The sequence below is a fragment of the Myodes glareolus genome, chromosome 2 (genome assembly GCF_982192425.1).
Source record: "Myodes glareolus chromosome 2, mMyoGla1.1, whole genome shotgun sequence".
NCBI lineage: Eukaryota > Metazoa > Chordata > Mammalia > Rodentia > Cricetidae > Myodes > Myodes glareolus.
In genome coordinates this window covers 126,126,853-126,147,897 of record NC_142027.1, presented here as the reverse complement: position 1 = coordinate 126,147,897, position 21,045 = coordinate 126,126,853, and the positions used below count along the sequence as shown (strand labels likewise).

The following is a 21,045-nucleotide window of genomic DNA, read 5'->3' as shown; positions in this document are numbered from 1 at the left end:
ATATACAAAGAACTCAAGAAACTAGATTCTAATTAACCCAAGTAAAAAATGAGGTACTGAACTGAACAGAGAATTCTCAACAGAAGTTCAAATGGCCAAAAGACACTTAAGGTCATGCTCAACCTCCTTAGCGATCAGAGAAATGCAAATCAAAACAACTTTGAGATACCATCTTACACCTGTCAGAATGGCTAAAATCAAAAACACCAATGATAGCCTATGTTGGAGAGGATGTGGGGTGAGGGGAACACTCATCCATTGTTGGTGGGAATGCAAACTCGTGCAGCCACTGTGGAAATCAGTGTGGCGGTTTCTCAGGAAACTGGGAGTCAACCTCCCTCAGGACCCAGCAATTCCACTCTTGGGAATATACCCAAGAGATGCCCAATCATACTACAAAAGCATTTGTTCAACTATGTTCATAGCAGCACTATTTGTAATAGCCAGAACCTGGAAACAACCTAGGTGCCCCTCAATAGAAGAATGGATAAAGAAGTTGTGGCACTTATAATGTGTTTTTAAAGAAGCTAAGAAAAGAATGAAATACAGCGTGTTTATAGTTATGTTAAGTTTATCTTTTTTTGGTGGTGGGGGATACATTTTAACCTTTATTTCTATGAGTTTGACTCACCAAATAGCACCATCCTAGAGCTCTATTTTCATCCCTTCTTTTGGTTGTCATCAACTAACCTTTTTATAAGGTATAGACCCCAGGTACACACTACCCCAATTAATTTTAGACATTACAATCTTACCCAAATCCTGTGCAGCCTGTCCCATCACTCTCCAAAGTGAATTGGTGGACAGATACTCCCTTCCCCCTTGCCCCTATCAACCACTGCTCTAGACTACACTCAGGTCTGGCTCTCTAAACTCTATATGTACTAATTGTCTTTTTGTGTTGTTATAGTTCTTTTTGCTTCTTTTTTTTTTTTAAAAAATTATTTTATGTGCATTGGTGTGAAGGTGTCAGATTCCCTGGAACTGGAATTACAGACAAGTATGAGCTGTCGTCTGGGTGCTGGGAATTGAATCCAGGTCTTCTGGAAGAACAGTCAGTGCTCTTAACCACTGAGCCATCTCTCCAGTCCCTTTTTACCTTTTAATATATGGACAAAATACTGTTTCCCAAAATTACTTAGGTTAATTACATCTGTGTGTGTGTGTCTGTGCATATGCACATATGGTATGTGCATGCATTCATGCACATGTATGTAGTGGCCAGAGGAAGATGATGGCTGTCTTTTTTATAGCTTTATACCATATTTCTTGAGATAGGGTTTCTCATTTTCTCTGAAGCTCATCACTTTGACTAGGCAGACTGGCCAATACGGTTCTAGGATTCACCTGTCCTTGCCCTTTAGTGTTGGAAGCACAAACACATGCAGCAGAGCCTGACTTCTTTTTTTAATTGTGTGTGTGTGTGTGTGTGTGTATATATATATATATATATAAAATGCATATATAATTATAAGAATATACATAATATATATTCATATGTAATGTATAACCGTGTGTATAAAATACTTATATTTATACAATTATAAATATTGTCATATAATTATATATGCATATATATGCATATATATTTATATAAGGAGAGGTGGAGGCAGGAAGGAGAATCCCAAGGATCTAAGGATTGAACTCAGATTTTCAAGCTTGGCAACCAGTGCCTCTGTCTGCTGAACCATCTTGCTGGCCTATGCCTGGCTTTTATCTGTGGGTGCTGGGGATTTGAATTTCTCTCATTGGTGTGGTAAGTGTTTCATCCATTGAACTGTCTGCCCAGTTCCAGCTTTTGCTTACATGAGGATAAAGAGTAAATCCTGTTACCTTAGCTGTGTAAGAGCAGGAATTCATCCCTTACATGATATTATGTGGTTTCTTTTTTATTATATGAGTTAGCTCTTTGATTCCTTTAAAGGATAGCTATTCATTTTATTTTATTTATGTATATGTGTGTATGTACACATGCATGAAGGTGCTTATACAGTCCAGAAGAGGGTATCAGATCTCCTTGGAGCTGGAGCTACAGACAGTTTTGAGTAGTCTGCTGTGGGTGCTCGGAACTGAAACAAAGCTCACTTGGCCAGCTAAATCCACTTAAATCCTGAGAGAGTTTGAAAAGGAATTCTAGACACAAAAATACAGAGTTTAACACAGCTTCTTGTTGTTTTCTGGTGGCATGCTGCAGCTCCTTTAAGAGAGATTTTCCTTATTCAGCCATAGCAGGAAAAAAGCCACAGCCATTTTAAAATGCCGGCTTTCTGGGCTATGCTGCCAGTGCCACCTCTGGCTCTTTTGGGAGATGGAGCATTTGAGTGGGACTTGTGAGCAGACTGCTACAGCTTGCTTATAGAGACATGGACAGGCTGTGTGCCTAGATATGGGGCACTGTGCATGTCTCTCAGAGATGGTGAGCAGCTCCGCCATGCTAGACTGTATTGAGCGACTGTGCTGAGCAAGCAGGAAGTATCATACATAAGATAATAATGACGCAGCTTACGTTTTTAAGAAGTGCTTAGCATTTTAAAAAGCACTCCTGGACAGTAAATAATTATATATATATGCAATAAAGACAAATCCAGATAAAAATACTATATAAATGGGTCACAGTGTTAGATAAATGTACATAGGATTGGGAGAGAGAAGAAAAAGAGTATAGAGTTGGAAAAGAAGTAATTTTTTTTTTTTTAAAAAAAAAAAAGTCTTTAGGCCTGGAGGGATGACTCAGCCATTAAAGGCTAGATTCACAACCAAAAATATAAGAGTTTGGTTCCCAGCACCCACAACTGTCCCTCCAGGTATCATAAAGGAAAGAAAATTCTTTAAAGAGACAGAGAACAAGCCAGGTAGTGGTCACGCATGCCTTTAATCCCAGAACTCAGGAGGCAGAGGCAGGCAGATCTCTGTGGGTTTGAGACCAGCCTGGTCTACAAGAGCTAGTTCCAGGATGGGCTCCAAAGCTATAGAGAAACCCTGTCTTGAAAAACCAAAAAGAGAGAGAGACAGAGACAGAGTACAGACAGTCATAGATTCAAGGGAATAAAGAAAAATATACCACGTAAAGATGGACTATACACAGAGTGTCTGAATTATGTATATTATTGTGTTTTCTTTGAATTTTTTGACTGTGAAGGAGCCAAGTACAGAGAGACATTTCATTGTATGGGCTGCTAAGCTAAACCAGCATGCATATTATAAAGGTATCTTGACTTTAGAGTTTGGGTCTAAGGATATGTTGCTTTGGAAAAGAGGTTTTTCTTTTGTTTCCACAGAGGACAAGAACCTGTGGATTCATTCCAGATTAATATGGTTTCATGGACCAAGATGCCCTAAAAGGTTGCCGTGAACACCTCAAAAATGCCCTCAAAAAGTTATTTCACCCAAAAAACAGCAGGAAGCAGTTTGGAGAGAAAAAAACTATGCCTATATTCCCAAATATTTTCTATAAATGTTTGTTTACATTTAAAGGGGGATATGATATAGATATGAATAATTTGCATTGGTATGGATCTTGGTTTATTGATATGAATTTAAGGTGAATTTTGTTATATGTATATTTATTTCTGTTCTTGAATAAGGTATTGTGTTTGTGTAGCTCATTTAAAAATGTAAGGTATAATTAAGTAATATAAGTTAATAGATAATCATCTATAATAGTCAAGCTTATATTCATGTTAGTTAGATTTTCTAGATGTACAGAGATACATTTCAGTTAGATAGGTATTCTTCAAATAATTCAGAGACCTTCAGAATATGGCATTTTAAATGTTTTAATAACTTAGGACTTTTCATGACAATGAGACACATCTGCTCCTGGCAGCACCAGGAGCAGAATTACTTCGAGAATTACTTCGAGAGGAAGATGGGCATCAAAGAGGCTCCTTAGCCATTTGGGCAAGAAACTGCTCTTGCCTAGACTGCTTAACTGTACATGCAAGACCCACAGAGGAATGACTGCTGAACTTGCCTAAAGGTGAGATGGTCCTTTGGGGTTCCTGCTTCATGAAAGAGTCTGCTAGATATTCTGCAGGATACAGAAAAATGTGACAAACAAACTGCCAGTATAGATGGAACTGTCTTTGAAATTTCCTGCTTCGTGAAAAAGTCTGCTGGATACTGTGGGCCTGTAGGCTGAAGATGGATGCCCCAATGGTACAGAAGAACTTTGAGTGACTGTCCAGGCAGCAAGATGTCTCTGTCAATTCTAGAGTTTTGGAAGTTGCTTACAATGCACTCCCTGTTTACTTAGGTAATATTATATCCTTCTGGAGTCTTTGATGGAGTTGAAGAATTTATAGTTATAGTTTTCCTTAGTAATGACAACAGATAAAGTAGATATAAATATTGTAACTGTAATTCTTGCTTGATAACTGTTTTTGTTACATGTAATTTTACTATGTTAAAGTTAAAGCCTTTCTTTTTATTTAAACAGAAAAGGGGAAGTGATGTGGTAATCCCTTCTGTGTGCTGTGATTACCATTAATGAATAAAGAAACTTCCTTGGCCTGTTGATAGGGTAGAACTTAGGTAGGTGGGGAGGACTGGACTGAATGCTGGGAGAAAGAATGACGGAGTCAGAGACAACATGGAGCCATTGGAGACAGATGCTGGTCAGAACTTTAGTCAGTAAGCACAGCCATGTGGCAATACACAGATTAATAGAAATGGGTTAAATTAATATGTAAGAGTTAGCAAATAAGCTAGAGCTAATGGGCCAAGCAGTGATTTAATTAATACAGTTTCTGTGTGATTATTTCGGTTCTGGGCAACCAAGACAAACAAGAGGCTCCCTGAAACACAAAGCCCTCTACAAAAGCAGCAACTGCTTTTAACTACTAAGCCATCTCTCCAGTTCCCATAAGCACTTTTCTTTTTTTCCTAAATAGCATTGTATTTATTTGTTTATATTACCTATATGGGTTTATGTGCCATGGTGTGTGTGTGTGTGGAGGTCATAGAACAATTTCAAGAATCTATTCTCTCTGCTTTACGGGTCCTGTGGATTAAATTCACCTCCAGTACCAGAGTTGTCAGTAAATACTTTCCCTGCTGAGCACGTCTAGCACTTGCTTCTCTGAAAGCTCTTTTAAACATCAGTGCTGGGAATGCATCAGTTGTATGTCTGATGCCCTGGATTCAATCACAACACTCCATAAACCTGAGAGGTGGAGGCAAGAGAATCAAGAGTTTTAAGATCATTTTTGAAGATCTTTAAAGATGTGGTGGCACACATCTTTAATCCCAGCTCTTAAGAGGAAAAGGCAGGAGGATCTGTGTGAAATCAAGAGGCCTACCTGGTCTATATAGTGAGGTCTAGAACTACATAGAGATACCCTTCCTCAAGAAAACCAAATAAAGGACCATTTTTGATTACATAGTAAGTTCAAGTCCAGCATGGGATACCTGAGGTCCCTTTTTTCTTTTTAAAATGATCTTACCTGTGTAGTCCAAGTTTTGAATGAAAGATTTGTTAAAATAACATAGGCCATTTCTGTGTCTTGACTACATTTTGTCCACATCAAATTTGTGTAGAGTTTTAATTACTCAAATTTTGCAGATATGTTTGTGTGAACACACGCATAGACACTGACTTTTCCTTGTTACGTACATACATTCATAAGTATGGCATTGGAAGGTTGGAGACTTACTCTTCTGTTTAGTAGGGGGGATCTTCAGGTGATGATGAGAACTGTAAGACTATTAAAAGCACATGAGTTGGTCCTGAGGAGCTTTATCATGAAAGATAAGCATACATGTTCTTCATCCTCTGCTGAGGTAATCAACACCACCCCAGGATTCTAACATCAAGACAGCATCACAAGATGCTAAACCCTGTACCTCCAGAACTTTGAGCCAATACCCTTTTTCTCAAAAGTAACCTGCCTCTAATCTTTTGTTACAGTAATGAAAAAAGGAATAATATATTAACTATTATTGAAAGTTGAAATTCTAACTACCTTTTCAATTTCAAAAATAGCACAGATCCCATGAAATGGTTCAGAAGGTGAAAGCATTTTCCACATAAACCTGATGACCTGAGTAGTTCCATCCCTTGAACTCAAGTCAAGGAGAAGGGAGAGAACATAACCCACAGCTGTCCTCTGACCACAGATGAGCTGTGATGCACACACACATGCAATGATGATGATGATGATAAATTGAAAATATAATAGAAAAATATCCAGAAAAGTGGATCAGTTAGGTAGAGGAGGTAGATATCTGTGGTTCTGAACAGTCCAAAGGGTAAAATGTAGATGGATGGTTTAGGTAAGCTAGATCTCATCTTGAGAATAATGGAGTAAATTTAAGGAAATGGGAATGGGACATTTATGATGGGCTCTCTTGACTTTCACCTAGATACTACTCATTGCCTCACTCCTCTGCACCGTCAGTTACATCTGGTATCTGTACACAGAGCTGAGGATGAAAGACAGCCAGAGTGGATGGAGCACAGCCGCACAGGTGAGCAGAGATGGACTCCTGGAGGTTCTCAGTGAGCCATGCAAGCTCTCAACACTGACGAGTGAGTGTGTGGAAGCTGATGGGAATAATGTTCTCATGATTTCCATCTGTTTTTATCACTTAGTCTCCTCCCTTGACACATAAAAGGTTTGTTTGGTTGGTTGCTGTTTTGTTTTTCAATTCAGAGTTTCTCTGTGTAGCTCTGGCTGTTGTGGAACTTGCTCTGTAGGCCAAGCTGGTCTTGAACTCACAGAGATCCGCCTGTGTCTGTCTCCTGAGTGCTGGAATTAAAGGCATGTGCCTCCACTGCCCCTATCACACAAAATGTTTTTAATATAGGAACATTGTTGATGATGCCATTCTTGCTTAGCTTGATTCAGCCAAAGGGAAAACTTTGGCTCCCTGTCACCCATCACTGTTAGTAAAATACAGGTCATGAAGAAGAGTTAGGGAAGGTGCTATGTCCGCTGACATGAGTTTTTAGAGTGACAGGTGTCAAGGGAGAATGTTCTCTGCTGTGTTTCAGTATGTGTGAGTGGGAGCTATTGTTTTGCAGAAGCGCAAAAGGATGCTTATGTGACAATCAGAAGCCAGGAAACATCCAGAGAACACTTTTCACTGCACAGCATTACAGTAAAAGAGAGAATGCCAAACCCACGGTGTTTCTGGGTTCTTTAGTGTGTGTGTGTGTGTGTGTGTGTGTGTGTGTGTGTGTATGTATTCCACATAGCACACAGTCCATCTGTTCTGAGTATTTGGATCCACATTTTAGTAATCTGTCAAGTTGTGCAATCAGAATATCCATTTCAGGATGTTTTCTTTCCCCAGTGGTATCGCTCCTGCTATTTACCATTAAGTCCTTTACACTCTCTGCTCTACCCATTCAAATATATGTGCCTTTCTTATTTTTTTTCTTGGAACTAGCTCTGTAGACCAGGCAGGCCTCGAACTCACAGAGATCCTCCTGTTTCTGCCTCCTGAGTGCTGTGATTAAAGGTGCATGCCACCACTGCCTGGCTATTTTTCAGGATACTTCATGTAACAGTAATACTGTCTGTGTGTGTGCATGTATATGTATGTTTGCTTTCATTTATAACAGTGCTTTTATTTTTATTTTTATATTATTTTTACTATGGTTGAAGGGAAAGTTTTTATTATAGATATGAGGGAGAGAACAGCCAGAGGCATCTGGAAGAGTCCCGAGCAGGGAAAGCAGTGGACTGAACATGACTAGGAGTGGGAAGGAGACCAAAGGATGAAGACAGCAAAGAGCAGTGCAGTGTTTTCACATGTGTAAACCACTCATTCCTTTTACTGCTAAATAAGTAGCACTTCATTGTGTAGTAAATTGAGTGTCTTACTTTTTTTTTTAAAGATTTGTTATATTTATTATGTATACAGTGTACTGTCTGTATGTATCCCTGCAGGCAGAAGAGGGCACTAGATCTCATTACAGATGGTTGTGAGGCACCATGTGGTTGCTCAGAATTGAACTCAGGACCTCTGGAAGAGCAGCCAGTGCTCTTACCCTCTGAGCCATCTCTCTAGTCCACAAGTGTCTTACTTTTTTTTTTTTTTTTTTTGAGACTGTGTCCTATGTAACTTAGGCCAGCTGCAGCTGGCTTTCAACTTCTGGCCCTTGTGCCTGTACCTCCCCAGTGCTGGGATTATGTATATGTGCTCATAGACTAGTGAGTTTCTTGTTTCTGATGCTTTGAGAACATCACTGATTCTGATGGGTAATATATTAGTGATTTCTCAGTCTTTATTTCTAAATGTCTTTACATTTTTTGTTTGCTTTGTTTTGTTTTGTTTTGTTTTCTGAGACAGGGTTTCTCTGTGTAGCCCTGACTGGCCTGGAATTCACTCTGTAGACCGGGTTGGCTTTCAACTCAAAAGAGCCACCTGCCTCTGCCTCCCGAGTACTGGGGTTAAAAGCGTACACCACCACATTAGATTTATTTTTGTTATTGTTGTTGATTTGTTTTTGAAAAAGGGTCCCATATAGCCCAGGATGTCCTCAGATTACATAATCGACGATGATCTTGAACTTCTGATCTTCTTTCTTCTACTTCCTAACTGCTGGGATTCCAGGTGTGGACCACTAAACCCAGTTTATGTGGTGCTGGGATTACACCCAGGACCTCTAGAATGCTAGAAAACACTCCACCAACTGTATTACAAAACACAGGCCCATTTTCATCTTACATATCTTACTAAATATTCTAACCTTAACTTCTGTAATATTTATCACTTTATTTTTTTTTAAGTAAAATTCTGCTAAGAGTATGCTAAACAATCTGGAAAGCTGCTCCATCCTTTCCTAGGACCTGCAGATTGCTTCTCAGTGAATACAGTAGCCCAGGAACTATTTGTTGTTTAAGTGGAAGAGCGTGCGGATTAAATGTGTTAGTGATTGACTCAGAGTCGTCAGCAACGCATCAGTGTTGCATTAAGGGTAGAAACAAAAGCACTTCCCTGTGGAGTCATTTAAACAAGAGTGAATCCGGATTTGAATTCTCGACTTCATGATTTCTGTGTCTTCTGTCCTGTCTGTTGTTTGAGTCTGAATTTGTGTCTGCCTGAGGCTGTCTTGTAACTCTGTCCCTGTGTCTGTCTGTCCCTCCATTAGGGCTTTGCTATGTCTTCTGTGCTATGTTCTTATCAAACAGCACAGAAGTATCACCTAAGGAGGCAGGGTAGGAACGTTACAGGATCTTTAATAGAACTTTACAAGGGATGAAGTCACTGTCTCCAACTTACCCAGATAACAAACATCATTCTTTACTTTTTTGTATTTCATGTACATTGATGTTTTGCCTGCATGTCTAACTGTACAAGGGTGTTGAGCCCCTGGAACTGAAGTTACAGTTGGGAGCTGCCATGTGGGTGCTGGAAATTGAACCAGAATCCTCCAGAAGAGTAGTCAATGTTTTTATTCACTGAGCAATCTCCCTAGCTCCACAAACATTATTCATTATCAACTGATATTCAAATATTGAGTTCAATATTTATGGTGGATATTAATTTTAGAAGGTTACTTCCAATTTCTATATATTTTGTTTTCACAAAATGATGTATATGCATTGTTCTGGGTCACTTGTTGTGGGAGTCTGCGTTTCCCAGTGGATATCCACGCCCGACCCAGGCTGCGCGCTTCCTGAACTCAGGCCCACGAGAAGGGACAATTTCCTGAGGGTTGAAAAAGAGACACAGACACAAAGAAACCCTGCTCATCTACAAGAGTAAATGGCCACTTTATTAAATTCAAGTCAGATATTTATACCAGTGGGCAACCAGGATCAAAAAGGCAAGGCCTCCTCCCAACCAGAAGCAGGAGGAGAAGATTAAAGCTTCCCGGCCCCTCGGGCAGGGTCAGCTAGGGGGAGGCAGGCATGGGCCCACTGCTAAGACCTGAATACAAGTGGAATCACCATAACAAAGAGAACCAGGTTCTTGCTAAGTTATCCCCTCAAGCCAGAGCTGGAGCAGAGACTCCAGGAAGCCGGAGGTCACACGGCCCTGCGAATCGCCAGGAGAGGAGGGAAGAAACTTTGTTAGCTACAACTTGTCGGGTTTTTTTGTTTTGTTTTGACAAGGTTTCTCTGTGTAACTTTGGAGCCTGTCCTGGAACTCACTCTTGTAGACCAGGCTGGCCTTGAACTCACAGAGATCCACCCGCCTCTGTCTCCCGAGTGCTGGGATTAAAGAAGTGTGCCACTACCGCCTGACTGGGTCACTTGTCTGATTTATAACCGTGGGCACATCATCTCTCATGTTTTGTTTGTTGAAAAGGCTCTTGCTATGTAGCCCATGCTGGCCCACATCTCAGTATGTAGAGACAGTTAGGCATAAAGTTTTCATTGTAAAGTTCAGTATTAATCTCTATAATCCATGCTGCCTCTTCAACACCAAGATGCTGTGATTGCGAAAATGTCATCTTTTTTTCTTTCTTTCTTTCTTTCTTTCTTTCTTTCTTTCTTTCTCTCTCTCTCTCTCTTTTTCTTTCTTTTTGTTTTCTTTTTCTTTTCTTTCTCTTTTTTTTGTGGCTTTGGAGACAGTCCTAGAACTTGCTTTTGTAGACTAGGGTGGCCTTGAATTCACAGTGATCTACCTGCCTCAGTTGGGATTGAAGGTATGCACCACTACCACCCGGCTTTTCCTTTTTTTTTTTTTTTTTTTAGCTTTGTTCAAGACAGTCACTGGTAAGAAAGGGTAGGAACGAATGTTTCTCTCTTTTTTCTCTGGTCCCCACTTCCCAGAAAACAGGGTAAAAAAAAATAAATGAAACATGAAAAGTACCCATAAGCAGCATCATAAACAAGATACTACAGTCTTTACAAAAGCATTCAATGAAACTTCTTGGAGGCAGGATTTTACTATATAGACCAGACTGGCCTTGAACTCACAGGGAACTGCTTGCTTCTGCCCTCCAAGTGCTGGGACTAAAGCAGTAGCCACCACACCTGGTAGCAAGTGTGTTTGTATCCATAGCTACTAGCCACAGTGGCCACTGAGCGCTTGTAATGTAACTGCAAAATGAAGGAACTGAAGTGGGGGAACTCAGGCTTTGAACCAGAGTCTCTTACTCTGTAGCCCTGGCTGGGGCAGTATTAGAACTTGCCATGTACTTTAGGCTGGCTTCTAACTTGCAGCCATCCTACTGCCTCTGCCTTTCAAATTCTGGTCTTGGAGGCATATGCTATCATGCCTGGCAGGAGTTGACATTTTCATTTTATTTAGTTTTAGTGTAAGTTGCTATGTGCAGATAGTAGCTGCTGCGTAAACAAAAACACTCTGCTGCCATTTTATCTTGCCCACTCTGGGCATTCCTCAGGCATGGGCGTCTTCTGCACCTTAACCTTGCATGATCTCTCCAGTTAGGAAGGGCCTGTGGCTACTTATCCCTTTCTATGCTTGTTTGTAGGGAAGCAAAGAGCTGGGAGTTTGTTTTCTTCTCTTTGGACGATGAGTGCCTCAAAGCACAGCAGCTCCCAGAGCTTTGCCCATGACTTCACTCAAAGCCTGGCTTGAGTTGGGGCTCCACTGGCCAAGTGTGAAAAGCAAACCACATAGGCCATGAACTTTGCATTCTGATACCAAGTTATGCTGCTGCAAATTGTTTAGTCTCTGATGCAAGTGAGAGTATTCATCTGTCTGGGAGTGTTACGGATTTGAACCCAAGACTTATCTATGATAAATGCATATTCCACCACCCTATGTAATGCAACATACTCTGTGTGTGGTGTATGTGTGTGTGTGTGTGTGATCAGTAGTCAACACCAGCTGCTTTCCTCTGTTGATCTTCACCATTTTTGTTTTGTTTTGTTTTGTTTTGTTTTTCAAGACAAGGTTTCTCTATATAACAGTCCTGGAACTTGCTCTGTAGACAAGGCTGGCCTTGAATTCACAGAGATCCAGCCCGACTCTGCCTCCTAGTGCTGGGATTAAAGGTGCGTGCCATCACCACTTAGCGTTCTCCACCTTTTCTTGTTTTGAGATATTTCTTACTGAACCTGGTATTTGCCATTTGTGCTAGTCTGATTGGCCTGTGAAGCCGCTAGGATCTGTCTGTCTTCCCTTGCCTCCTCTACAGTGTTAGGGTTGCTGACAAGTGCTGCTTATGCCTGGTTTCTTGTGTGGGTGCTAGGGATCTGAACTTAGGTTCCTATGCTTGCTCAAAAACCACTTTATCTACTGAACTGTCTCCTAAGTCTCCAAATTTTAAATATTCCGTACTCTAGCATAGTCTTATATCCAAGGGCTCCTCTGACTCTCTCGTGTCGATAGTGGTCTATTAATACTTTGTGCTGGCCAACTAGTGCATGGCTTCATTCATCCTTGCCTTTCTGGGGCTAAAAGAATAAAACATCCTATGATTTCAAATGTGCCTTTATTCCTAAAAGAATTTGTTTTCAGCCCTCAAGCTTTGGATTACATTATTTTCTGTAGTCTTCTAGGTTTATTATTGTTGTTGTTTCTTTTTAGCATAGTAATATAGATAACACACTGTCATGTTTTATCTATATTAAGGGAACTGACTTTGATGTATTCTCTAAACAACACAACTGACAAAGCAATGGCACTACTGGAAGTGTGTGTGCGTGTTTACTGGTGACTTTGGCACTGGTCCTAACATTTTTTACACTTCTCATCTTTTCATAGGTGATAAATCATACTTGCCAAAGTAGTCACATAGTGTTCATTTTGTCAAGGTAAGATTTTTTCCTTCCTGGTAAGGTTACTCTTTATTTCCACTGTCACTCCTGTGTCTTTATAGAGCATTAAATGATAGGAAGCAACAAGCATAATTATTGAGTACTTTCTTCCTTTCCCTAGTTTGATATTAGAGAGCTGGGTTTTAGCTCCAACTCTATAACACCAATTCTTTGTGGCTTTGAACAAACCTCTTTCTTGAATTTGTATATATGTGAGTATATATATGTTTATGTTTCGGGTGAATACTTCTATGCGTGGATATGAAGGAAGCTTGATGTCAGTTCCTTTCATTTATCACTCTCTCTTATACATCAAGAGAGTTTCTCACGGAACCCAGAGCTTATCAGCCTACCTGCTCTTCAGACAACAGGCTGACCTCAAGAGCTGTCAGTTTTTTATGTGGGTCCTGGGCATCTCACTGTGCCCCAGTCCAGACCTCAAGCTTTACCTTCTGAGCCCAACTCTCAAGATCAGTCCACCTTATAACATTGTTTGAGAATCCTAGTCCAGAGAGAATATAGAGTCCACACAAAGACATGGCCACATTGGTTTTAGACGTTATAACTTTGCTCCCAAATGCCTTCTAGGTCAGTGGCTGTATTTTTATTTTAAGTGGATAAACAATTGTCTGTTTTAAGAATAGGCACACAGGAAAAGTAAGCACAGGAATTAATCTGGCTACTGCAGAGTGACAGAGACCATGCAGAGCTGCTCCATAGTTTTGTTTGTTTATTTGTTTTTGTGTTTTTTGTTTTTCAAGATGGTTTTTCTGTGTAGCCCTGGCTCTCCTGGAACGCAATCTGTAGACCAGGCTGACCTCTCAAACTCACAGAGATCCTGCCTCTTGCCTCCTGAGTGCTGGGATTGAAGGTGTGCACCACCACCTCGTGGCAGCTCCATTGTTTTCTTTCATGTAGATTTTTTTCATGTAAATTTTGTTTTGTTTTGCTTTTTTGAGACAAAGTTTTGCTATGTAGCTCAGACTGGCCTCAAAATCAAGATCCTCCTGCCTCAGTTTCCTGCATGCTAAGATTATAAACCTGCACCACTACACCCAACATCGCTTAGATTTTGATTTGTTTTCTTTACTCACACTTAGATTTTATGTGTATTTGCATGTTCCTATCACACGTGCATGTGGGGAGTATGCACACATGGAAGCAGGTGTTGGGTATCTAATTCTTCACTTTGCTCCTTGTTTTTTGAGATAGTATCTCTCACTGAACGTGTAGTTCACCAGTTGACTAAATTAGCTAGCCAGTGAGCGCTGGGGATCCATCTATCCCTGCCCCATCACTAGCCCAGGAGTACAGATGCTCTACCATGCCCTGATTTTTCATGAGTGGTGGAGACCAAACTCAGATTCTCATGCTTGCATAGAAAACACTTAGTGAGCCAACTCCCTTTCTTTCTTGTTTCTTTTTCGTTTTGGAGACAGGGTTTCTCTGTGAAACAGTCCTCGCTGTCCTGGAACTAACTCAGACTGGCCTTGAACTCACTGAGATCTACCTGCCTCTGCCCACCAAGTAGTGTGTGCCACCACTGCCACATAGCAGATTTTTATCTGGCTATAATTCCAAAGATTCTCAAGAAACTATTAAGAGGTCAAGTTAGATATAAAGTCCACTTTACAATGTAGTTCTTTGGGAAATAGAAAATAAGGATAGCTATGGTATTTGAGATGTTTTTCTTCATGTAGGTCAGGTGTGGGGAATTGGTGGGGTAATCTAGTCAGAGAAGAAGACTATTTTACAAAAGGGAGAAGGGCATGAACATTTCTGTATAATTGCATAATACATTTTCTTCTCTTAGCCTGATAGCTCTGCTGTTGATGACACCTGTATTTTGTCTGGGCAATGTCAATGAATGTTTCCACAACTTTAGCCAGAACCACAGGTAAGGAAGGACTAACTCAGGCTTTTATTTGTTCTACATACTTTCTAGCCAAGATGTTTTGTTTTGGTGTTTGTGACCCCTGGAAAAAGATCATAATTCAATCCCATTACAATTAAAATATGTATTGTTTAATTGCTAGCAATGTGAACAATCTCTGAGGCAAATTTTAGATTGCTATGAAGGAGAGTTATGGGGAAGATTATTAAAGTGGAAACCACATGAAGACCTTCAGTATCCATGTAATCAAATAAAAATGTTCTGTTCTGCCTAGTTAAGTGGTTAAAGCACCTCAGAACAATCTTTGGGTGTCTGCATAAGTAAGTTACAGAAGCAACAACAAAAAAAGCAATGGCTGTACATTTTTGGGTAGGTATCACTGAGTCAGGGGTACTGGTGTTGAAGGGTCCAAGAAGACCCAAACAACCCAAATACACAAGAACTCATGCAAAGCAAGATTCAGCAGTACAGACCTGGGAGCTGACTGTCCACTGAGCATTCATCTCAGCAAGTATTGTTTTTAATTTTTTTATTGATATTTATTGAGCTCTACATTTTTCTCTGTTCCCCTCCCTGCTCTCCCCTTCCCCTTCTAATCCTCCCCCAAGGTCCCCATGCTCCCAATTAACTCAGGAGATCTTGTCGTTTTCTACTTTCTACTTCCCTTGTAGATTATATCTATGTAAGTCTCTCTTAGTGTCCACTTTGTTGTCTAAGTTCTCTGGGATTGTGGTTTGTAGGCTGGCTTTCTTTGCTTTATGTTTGAAAAACCACCTATGAGTGAGTACATGTGATAATTGTCTTTCTGTGTCTGGGTTACCTCACTCAAAATGATGTTTTCTAGTTTCATCCATTTTCCTGCAAAATTCAAGCTGTTGTTATTTTTTTCTGCTGTGCAGTACTCCATTGTGTAACTGTACCACATTTTTCTTATCCATTCTTTGATTGAGGGGCATTTAGGTTGTTTTCAGGTTCTGGCTATGACAAACAAAGCTGCTATGAACATAGTTGACCACATGTCCTTGTGGCACAATTGATTTTTTTTCCTTTCTTTCTTTCTTTCTTTCTTTTTGCACTGTCTCTGCTATGTGATCAGCAAGTATTTAAACAGAAAAACCACAAACATCTGTACCAAGTTACACTTATATTTCCCACCAACCTGGATGAAAAGATTAGGGACTTTCCTAGGGCATTGTTCTGTGGTACACTTACATTGGTTGTTCTACTCTAGTGTGGCGGGGCAGCATCTCACCTTGTCAACCAGGATGGTAGTGATGTCAGTTACCCAGGGAGGTCTTGGGAACTTAAACTTTATTTTACTTTGCTTTTCAAGATGAAATTTTTATTCAAAATGGCTTCAGTTTTGTTTCTTCTTATACTGGGAACTTATCTTCCAGGGACTGGAGTCAACAGCAGACAACTGGTGGGTACCAAAATGGATACCTAGCATAAAATGGAGTTTCTTTAGCCATAACCATTTGTTTTACTTGTGAATGTAGCTAGCTCAGGCAGTGGAATGTTTGCTGGACTTACACAAAGTCTTGGGTTGGATCCCCAGAGCTGCATATAGTGTGTGTGTTGGTGCACACCTGTGACCTCAGCACATAGGAGATGGAGACTAGAGGTCAGAGTTTCGAGGCCAACCTGAACTACTTACTAGTTTGAGGCTAGCCTGGACTACATCAGACCCTGTCTCAAAAAAATTACTTGTTTTGGAAATGGGTTCTAGATATAATATGATGTAGTCAGGCTGAAGAAACACAAGGAAATAGACAGTCTAGAGTGACTCAAGGTATTTCATCTGTGGGAAGGAACAGGGTATTATAGTTATAGGTAAGAGCCCGTTATTCACTGTGCTGGGTAGTTTCCTGTCAACCTGACACAGCTAATGGCCTCAGATTGGAGGGAGCCTCAATTGAGAAAGGGCCTCCATAAGATTGGGCTGCAGGCAAGCCTATAGAACATTTTCTTCATTAGTGATTGATGTTGGGGGGGACTAGTCAGTTGTGAGTGGTGCCACCCCTGGGCTGGTGGCCCTGAGTTCTATAAGAAAACAGGCTGAGCAAGCCATGGGGAACAAGCCAGTAAGCAGCACCTTTCCATGGCCTCTGCATCAGCTCCTGTCTCCGGGTTGCTGCCCTGATTTACTTCAGTGATGGACAAAGATGTGGAAGAGTAGACCAAATAAAGCCTTTCATCCCCTGCTTACTTATGGTCATGTGTTTATCACAGCAGTAGTGACCTCACTGAGACATTCAGGTTTGGTTTTGTTTCTCTTGTGCTGTCATTGTTGTATCATGCTGCTCATTGGTTCTCTTCCCAGGTGTATCCTAATGCACTCGCCGCCGTCAGCCATGATAGAACCCCTGCCTTCCACCAACACATCTGTCTGCACTATGCTCTATTTTTATGGTGTCACTGTTTTCCTGGCCAGCTTTTTCTTCAGCCTCCTCATCATCACGGTATGGTACCACCTGTTTGTTACTGCTGAAAGGATGGACACAGAGAGATAGGCAGTGTTCCAAGACTGGAACACTACAAGAGGTGTTTCCCATGGTCCAGCACCAGGGAAGTGACCGTGTCTGTGAGGATGTAGTTCTGTTGGTAGAACACTACCCTAGAGTGCATGAGAGCATGGGAATCAGAAGTTCAAAGTCATCCTTAGCTACATATAGCCAGTCTGGGCTATATATAAAATTCTTTCTCAAAAAAAAAAAAAAGGAAGAAAGGAAGTAACGAGGATTTGTTCACAGTGTAATTACTGTCTTTGTTTTTTTAGACTTCACAAAATCACATGATAAGCAGGAAAAAATAGCTTATATTAGTTAGGTGACAATCATGTTCACTTTAGAATTAATGTGTTTCTTTGATTCCCATGAGGACCCAGAGTAGAAAGATCACACAACATGGATGAATCCTTTATGTAAGTGATATTCTGTGACATAGAACCTGTACTTTGATTTAATTTCTCAGATAATGAAAGCACGGGTTTTTCTTTTTTCTTTCTTTTCTTTCATTCTTTCTTTCTTTCTTTTTTAACCTAGGAGACAATTTATTTAGTCCTGGCTGTCCTGGAACTCACTCTGTAGACCAGGCTGGCCTTAAGCTCAGAGATCCTCCTGCCTCCATCTCCAAGTGCTGGGGTTAAAGGTGAGCTCCACCATTGGTTGACTGAAAAGAGATTCTCTCTCTCTCTCTCTCTCTCTCTCTCTCTCTCTCTCTTGGTTTTTCAAGACAGGGTTTCTCTGTAGCTTTGGAGCCTGACCTGGAACTAGCTCTTGTAGACCAGGTTGGCCTCGAACTCACAGAGATCCGCCTGCCTCTGCCTCCCGAGTGCTGGGATTAAAGGCGTGCCCTGCTACTGCCCAGTGAGAAGAGATTTTTAAAAACTCCTTTTTACTCAGAGTTGAGAATTTAGTATTAGCCTTTGTACTGTTAAACTTCAGGGCATGAAGTATAAAACATGGTCTCAAAGAATCACTAATAAGATATTTTAAGAGATAGACTTTAACTTCCTGGATGGGAGTGCAAGTTAGTACAATGCTTGCCTATTATATACAAGTCTGTAATTTGATTCCCACCTCCACAAGAAAACAACACACCTTCCCATATATATTGTGATTTGTTTAAGGTTGGGAAAGCCAGGGGTTGATGATGTTCACACACTGAAAATAATAACTAAAAGTTTGGTTAATATCTGTTTGTCTACAGGAGAATTCCCACTGGGTAATTCTCCAGTCTGCTCTCATGGTAAAGAAGAAGAGTGGCTTTTCCTGGCGGGAACTCCTTGAAGAATTCCTTCTAAGGTGCTGGGAAATTGGACTAACTCACAGGCCTACTACTCACAGCTACACTCATGTTTAGGTCTTGCTCATCCATGCCCAATTGTTGTATAAGAAGTTTGTGAAATCGACAGGCTTTCTGGAGAGTGAGCAGTGGGCAGTGATTTACATTGTGGGCCAGCGAGTGCGCTTCTTCCCGGTGGCCTTTGTATGCTGCTGGGGCCCAGGTTGGTATCTTAGTAAAAGGAATTGGGAGGTGAAGAAGGTGGCTTTGGGTTTCATCAAACAAAATGATCTCACTAAAATCATGACTGCATATTCCTATCTAGCTTGTAAATTTTATTTATTTACTTATTGCTTTATTTTTTAAGACAAGGTCTCATTATGTAGACCCCAATGGCAATGGCCTCAAACTCACCAGAGGTACACCTACAGCCTCTGCCTCAAGTGCTGGGATTAAAGACATGTATGAGTCCACCTGGCATTAATCTGCAAGTTTTAATCAGTACAGACCAGAAATCAAGGCCAAAGGCTCAATGGTTTACATAATTGGTTAATCTCAGTGCTGATCTTCAGTTCCCTGTAGCTTCTGTTGACGGGATGTGCAGGCATGTGCACTGAGAGCTGACAGCAGTTCACACATTTTGTATTTGCAGCTGCCACGCTGTTGATCATAGAGCTGACCAAGCCACAGGACACCTCCCTGCACATGGCTTTCTCTGTGCTCCAGGTAACCCCTTCCAAAGCCAGAATCTTTTCTTTGCACCTTTGTGCCTGGTCCTCTCACACTGCCATATAGAGGGCACACAGTTTTTTCCCTTTAGTATATTCATTTGTGCATTGCAAAAGAGAACATCTAATGTTTGTGGTTACTAATGAAGAATATAACCCTTTCCTGAAAGGCTAGCCTAAGTGTTTCTGGGTCTAGTTTGGAGCACATTTATCTCTGGGCAACTTTGTTTTGACATATTGAAGATATGGTTGGTAGAATAAGATCTCCCAGGGTATATATTCTTGTGAGGCACTGATGGTGATGCTCTCCCATCCAGAGTGAATCAAATGGCACAAATTACTGTTTGTAGTGAGTGATAAACAGGAAGGTAATATTTTGCTTTTCCTCTTTCCTCCATTATCAGAAGAAAACTTTTTAGAACAGTTGGCAGTTGAAGCCATTCTCTTGTCCTTATATATATATAGATATATACACTAACAAGTGTAAGAGCCTCCAGCTGTCCGCAACAAGCTGTAATGTGAAGAGTTTAGATGAGCATGTACAGCTCAGCAGCTCCAGTGACGACACTGCGTTCTTCATCTCTTCCAGGCTCTCACAGCAGCATCCCGGGGTCTCATCAACTGTGCCATATATGGCTGGACACAGTGCAAGTTCCGGCAGCTAAAGCGTGAGCCTCGCCATGATGCAGATACTCAGACCCCATTGCTATGCTCACAGAAAAGAATCTATAGCAGGAGCCTAGATCCACCAGAGTTTTCTCTTGCTTTTGCTTCCAGCTCTTCCACCATTCTTTGAAACTATGGAACTGGAACATCCTGGAAGTGAATGTTTCATGTGAGTGGATTCTGCAGGTCTACAGGGGACACCCTCATCTTTTCTGGCATACCCCAGATTGAAGAACTAAAAGGGAATGTAGGGCTGTGGTCAGTAACAATTCTGGGTGAATTAGGAAGGATCTCTCCAGTTGCTCATTCAGGGAGATATAGCTACTTTCCATCTAAGAGATTCATTACTTTTTCAAATACTAGATTTATTTACATCTCTTCAAGAAAAAATAAATTTCAGGTTTACATATATGTGTGTCTTTTTCAAACTCCATGAAAACAAGGGAAGTAGGAAGCCATGCAACAACTTGCAGGTGTGCAGTTGGGGCTATTGCAGTGAGGTTGCATGGAGACCTGAGAATGCTCACACAGCCAAAATGCTCTACCGTATACCTCATTTGTAGTGTTTTAGTGTTTTTCAAGTTGTTTATTATTTTATTATTTATTTTATATAGAATTTTTAATACTTTTTTGGTTTTTGAGACCTGTGGCTTTGGAGCCTGACCTAGAACTAGCTTTTGTAGACCAGGCTGGCCTCGCCTCTGCCTCCCGAGTGCTGGGATTAAAGGCATGCACCACCACCACCCGGCTCGATTTTTTTAAAACTTTATCTAAAAATATAAGTAGATTTGGTGGCTGTATCCATCTGAAATATTTATGACTGAGCAGCACTTCCTTAGTGACCATTAGAGCTATGGTGGCAGAATCGTATGTCCTGTACATGGTGAGAGGAATTGGTCACAGTTGCTATAGAAACCACAGAGGCCTCATAATTAGAGCCATGGCTCCCAGGACAGTGGCTGTAGTCACCACAGCTCAGGAAGCCCTAGGATTCTTAGTGTTCTCAATGTCATTATTCCTTGAGCCCTACCAAGCTCAAGGCAGCTTTCTACTTTCTCTACAACACTGACTGTCAATCCAGCACTGGGTAACAGTGAGACCAGCAGGTCTCCAGGATTAGGTCAGAAGAAACAGCCTTATATAGTGAACAGAAGTAACCTAAAGTGAGTTTCCTGAGCACACCCATCAGTCATTGCCTTGCAGGTCAAGAATTCTGCCACAGGAAGTGGTGGGAAATGTACCAGCCGACAGCATGGAACAGAACCCAAAAGAAAGCCCTTTGCCT

At 40.9% G+C, this 21,045-nt stretch overlaps 1 protein-coding gene across 7 annotated transcripts in view; it reads left to right on the top strand.

Annotated features, from left to right (window-relative positions):
- The window catches only part of Tmem116 (transmembrane protein 116), a 92,148-nt gene that overhangs the window by 41,419 nt on the left and 29,684 nt on the right, over nt 1-21,045 (top strand). For 5 of the 7 annotated variants that reach the window (XM_085679938.2, XM_085679951.2, XM_085679959.2 and 2 more), the window contains 7 exons: nt 6,364-6,468; nt 12,634-12,683; nt 14,500-14,583; nt 16,904-17,042; nt 18,445-18,589; nt 19,019-19,092; nt 19,684-19,929. In XM_085679938.2, the coding sequence (XP_085536064.1) occupies nt 6,364-6,468; nt 12,634-12,683; nt 14,500-14,583; nt 16,904-17,042; nt 18,445-18,589; nt 19,019-19,092; nt 19,684-19,890 (804 nt within the window). In that variant the 3' untranslated portion in view covers nt 19,891-19,929. Of the gene's footprint in view, nt 1-6,363; nt 6,469-11,845; nt 11,922-12,633; nt 12,684-14,499; nt 14,584-16,903; nt 17,043-18,444; nt 18,590-19,018; nt 19,093-19,683; nt 19,930-21,045 lie in introns of those variants that run through there. The other 2 variants (XM_048447426.3, XM_085679962.1) reach the window with 2 other exon arrangements.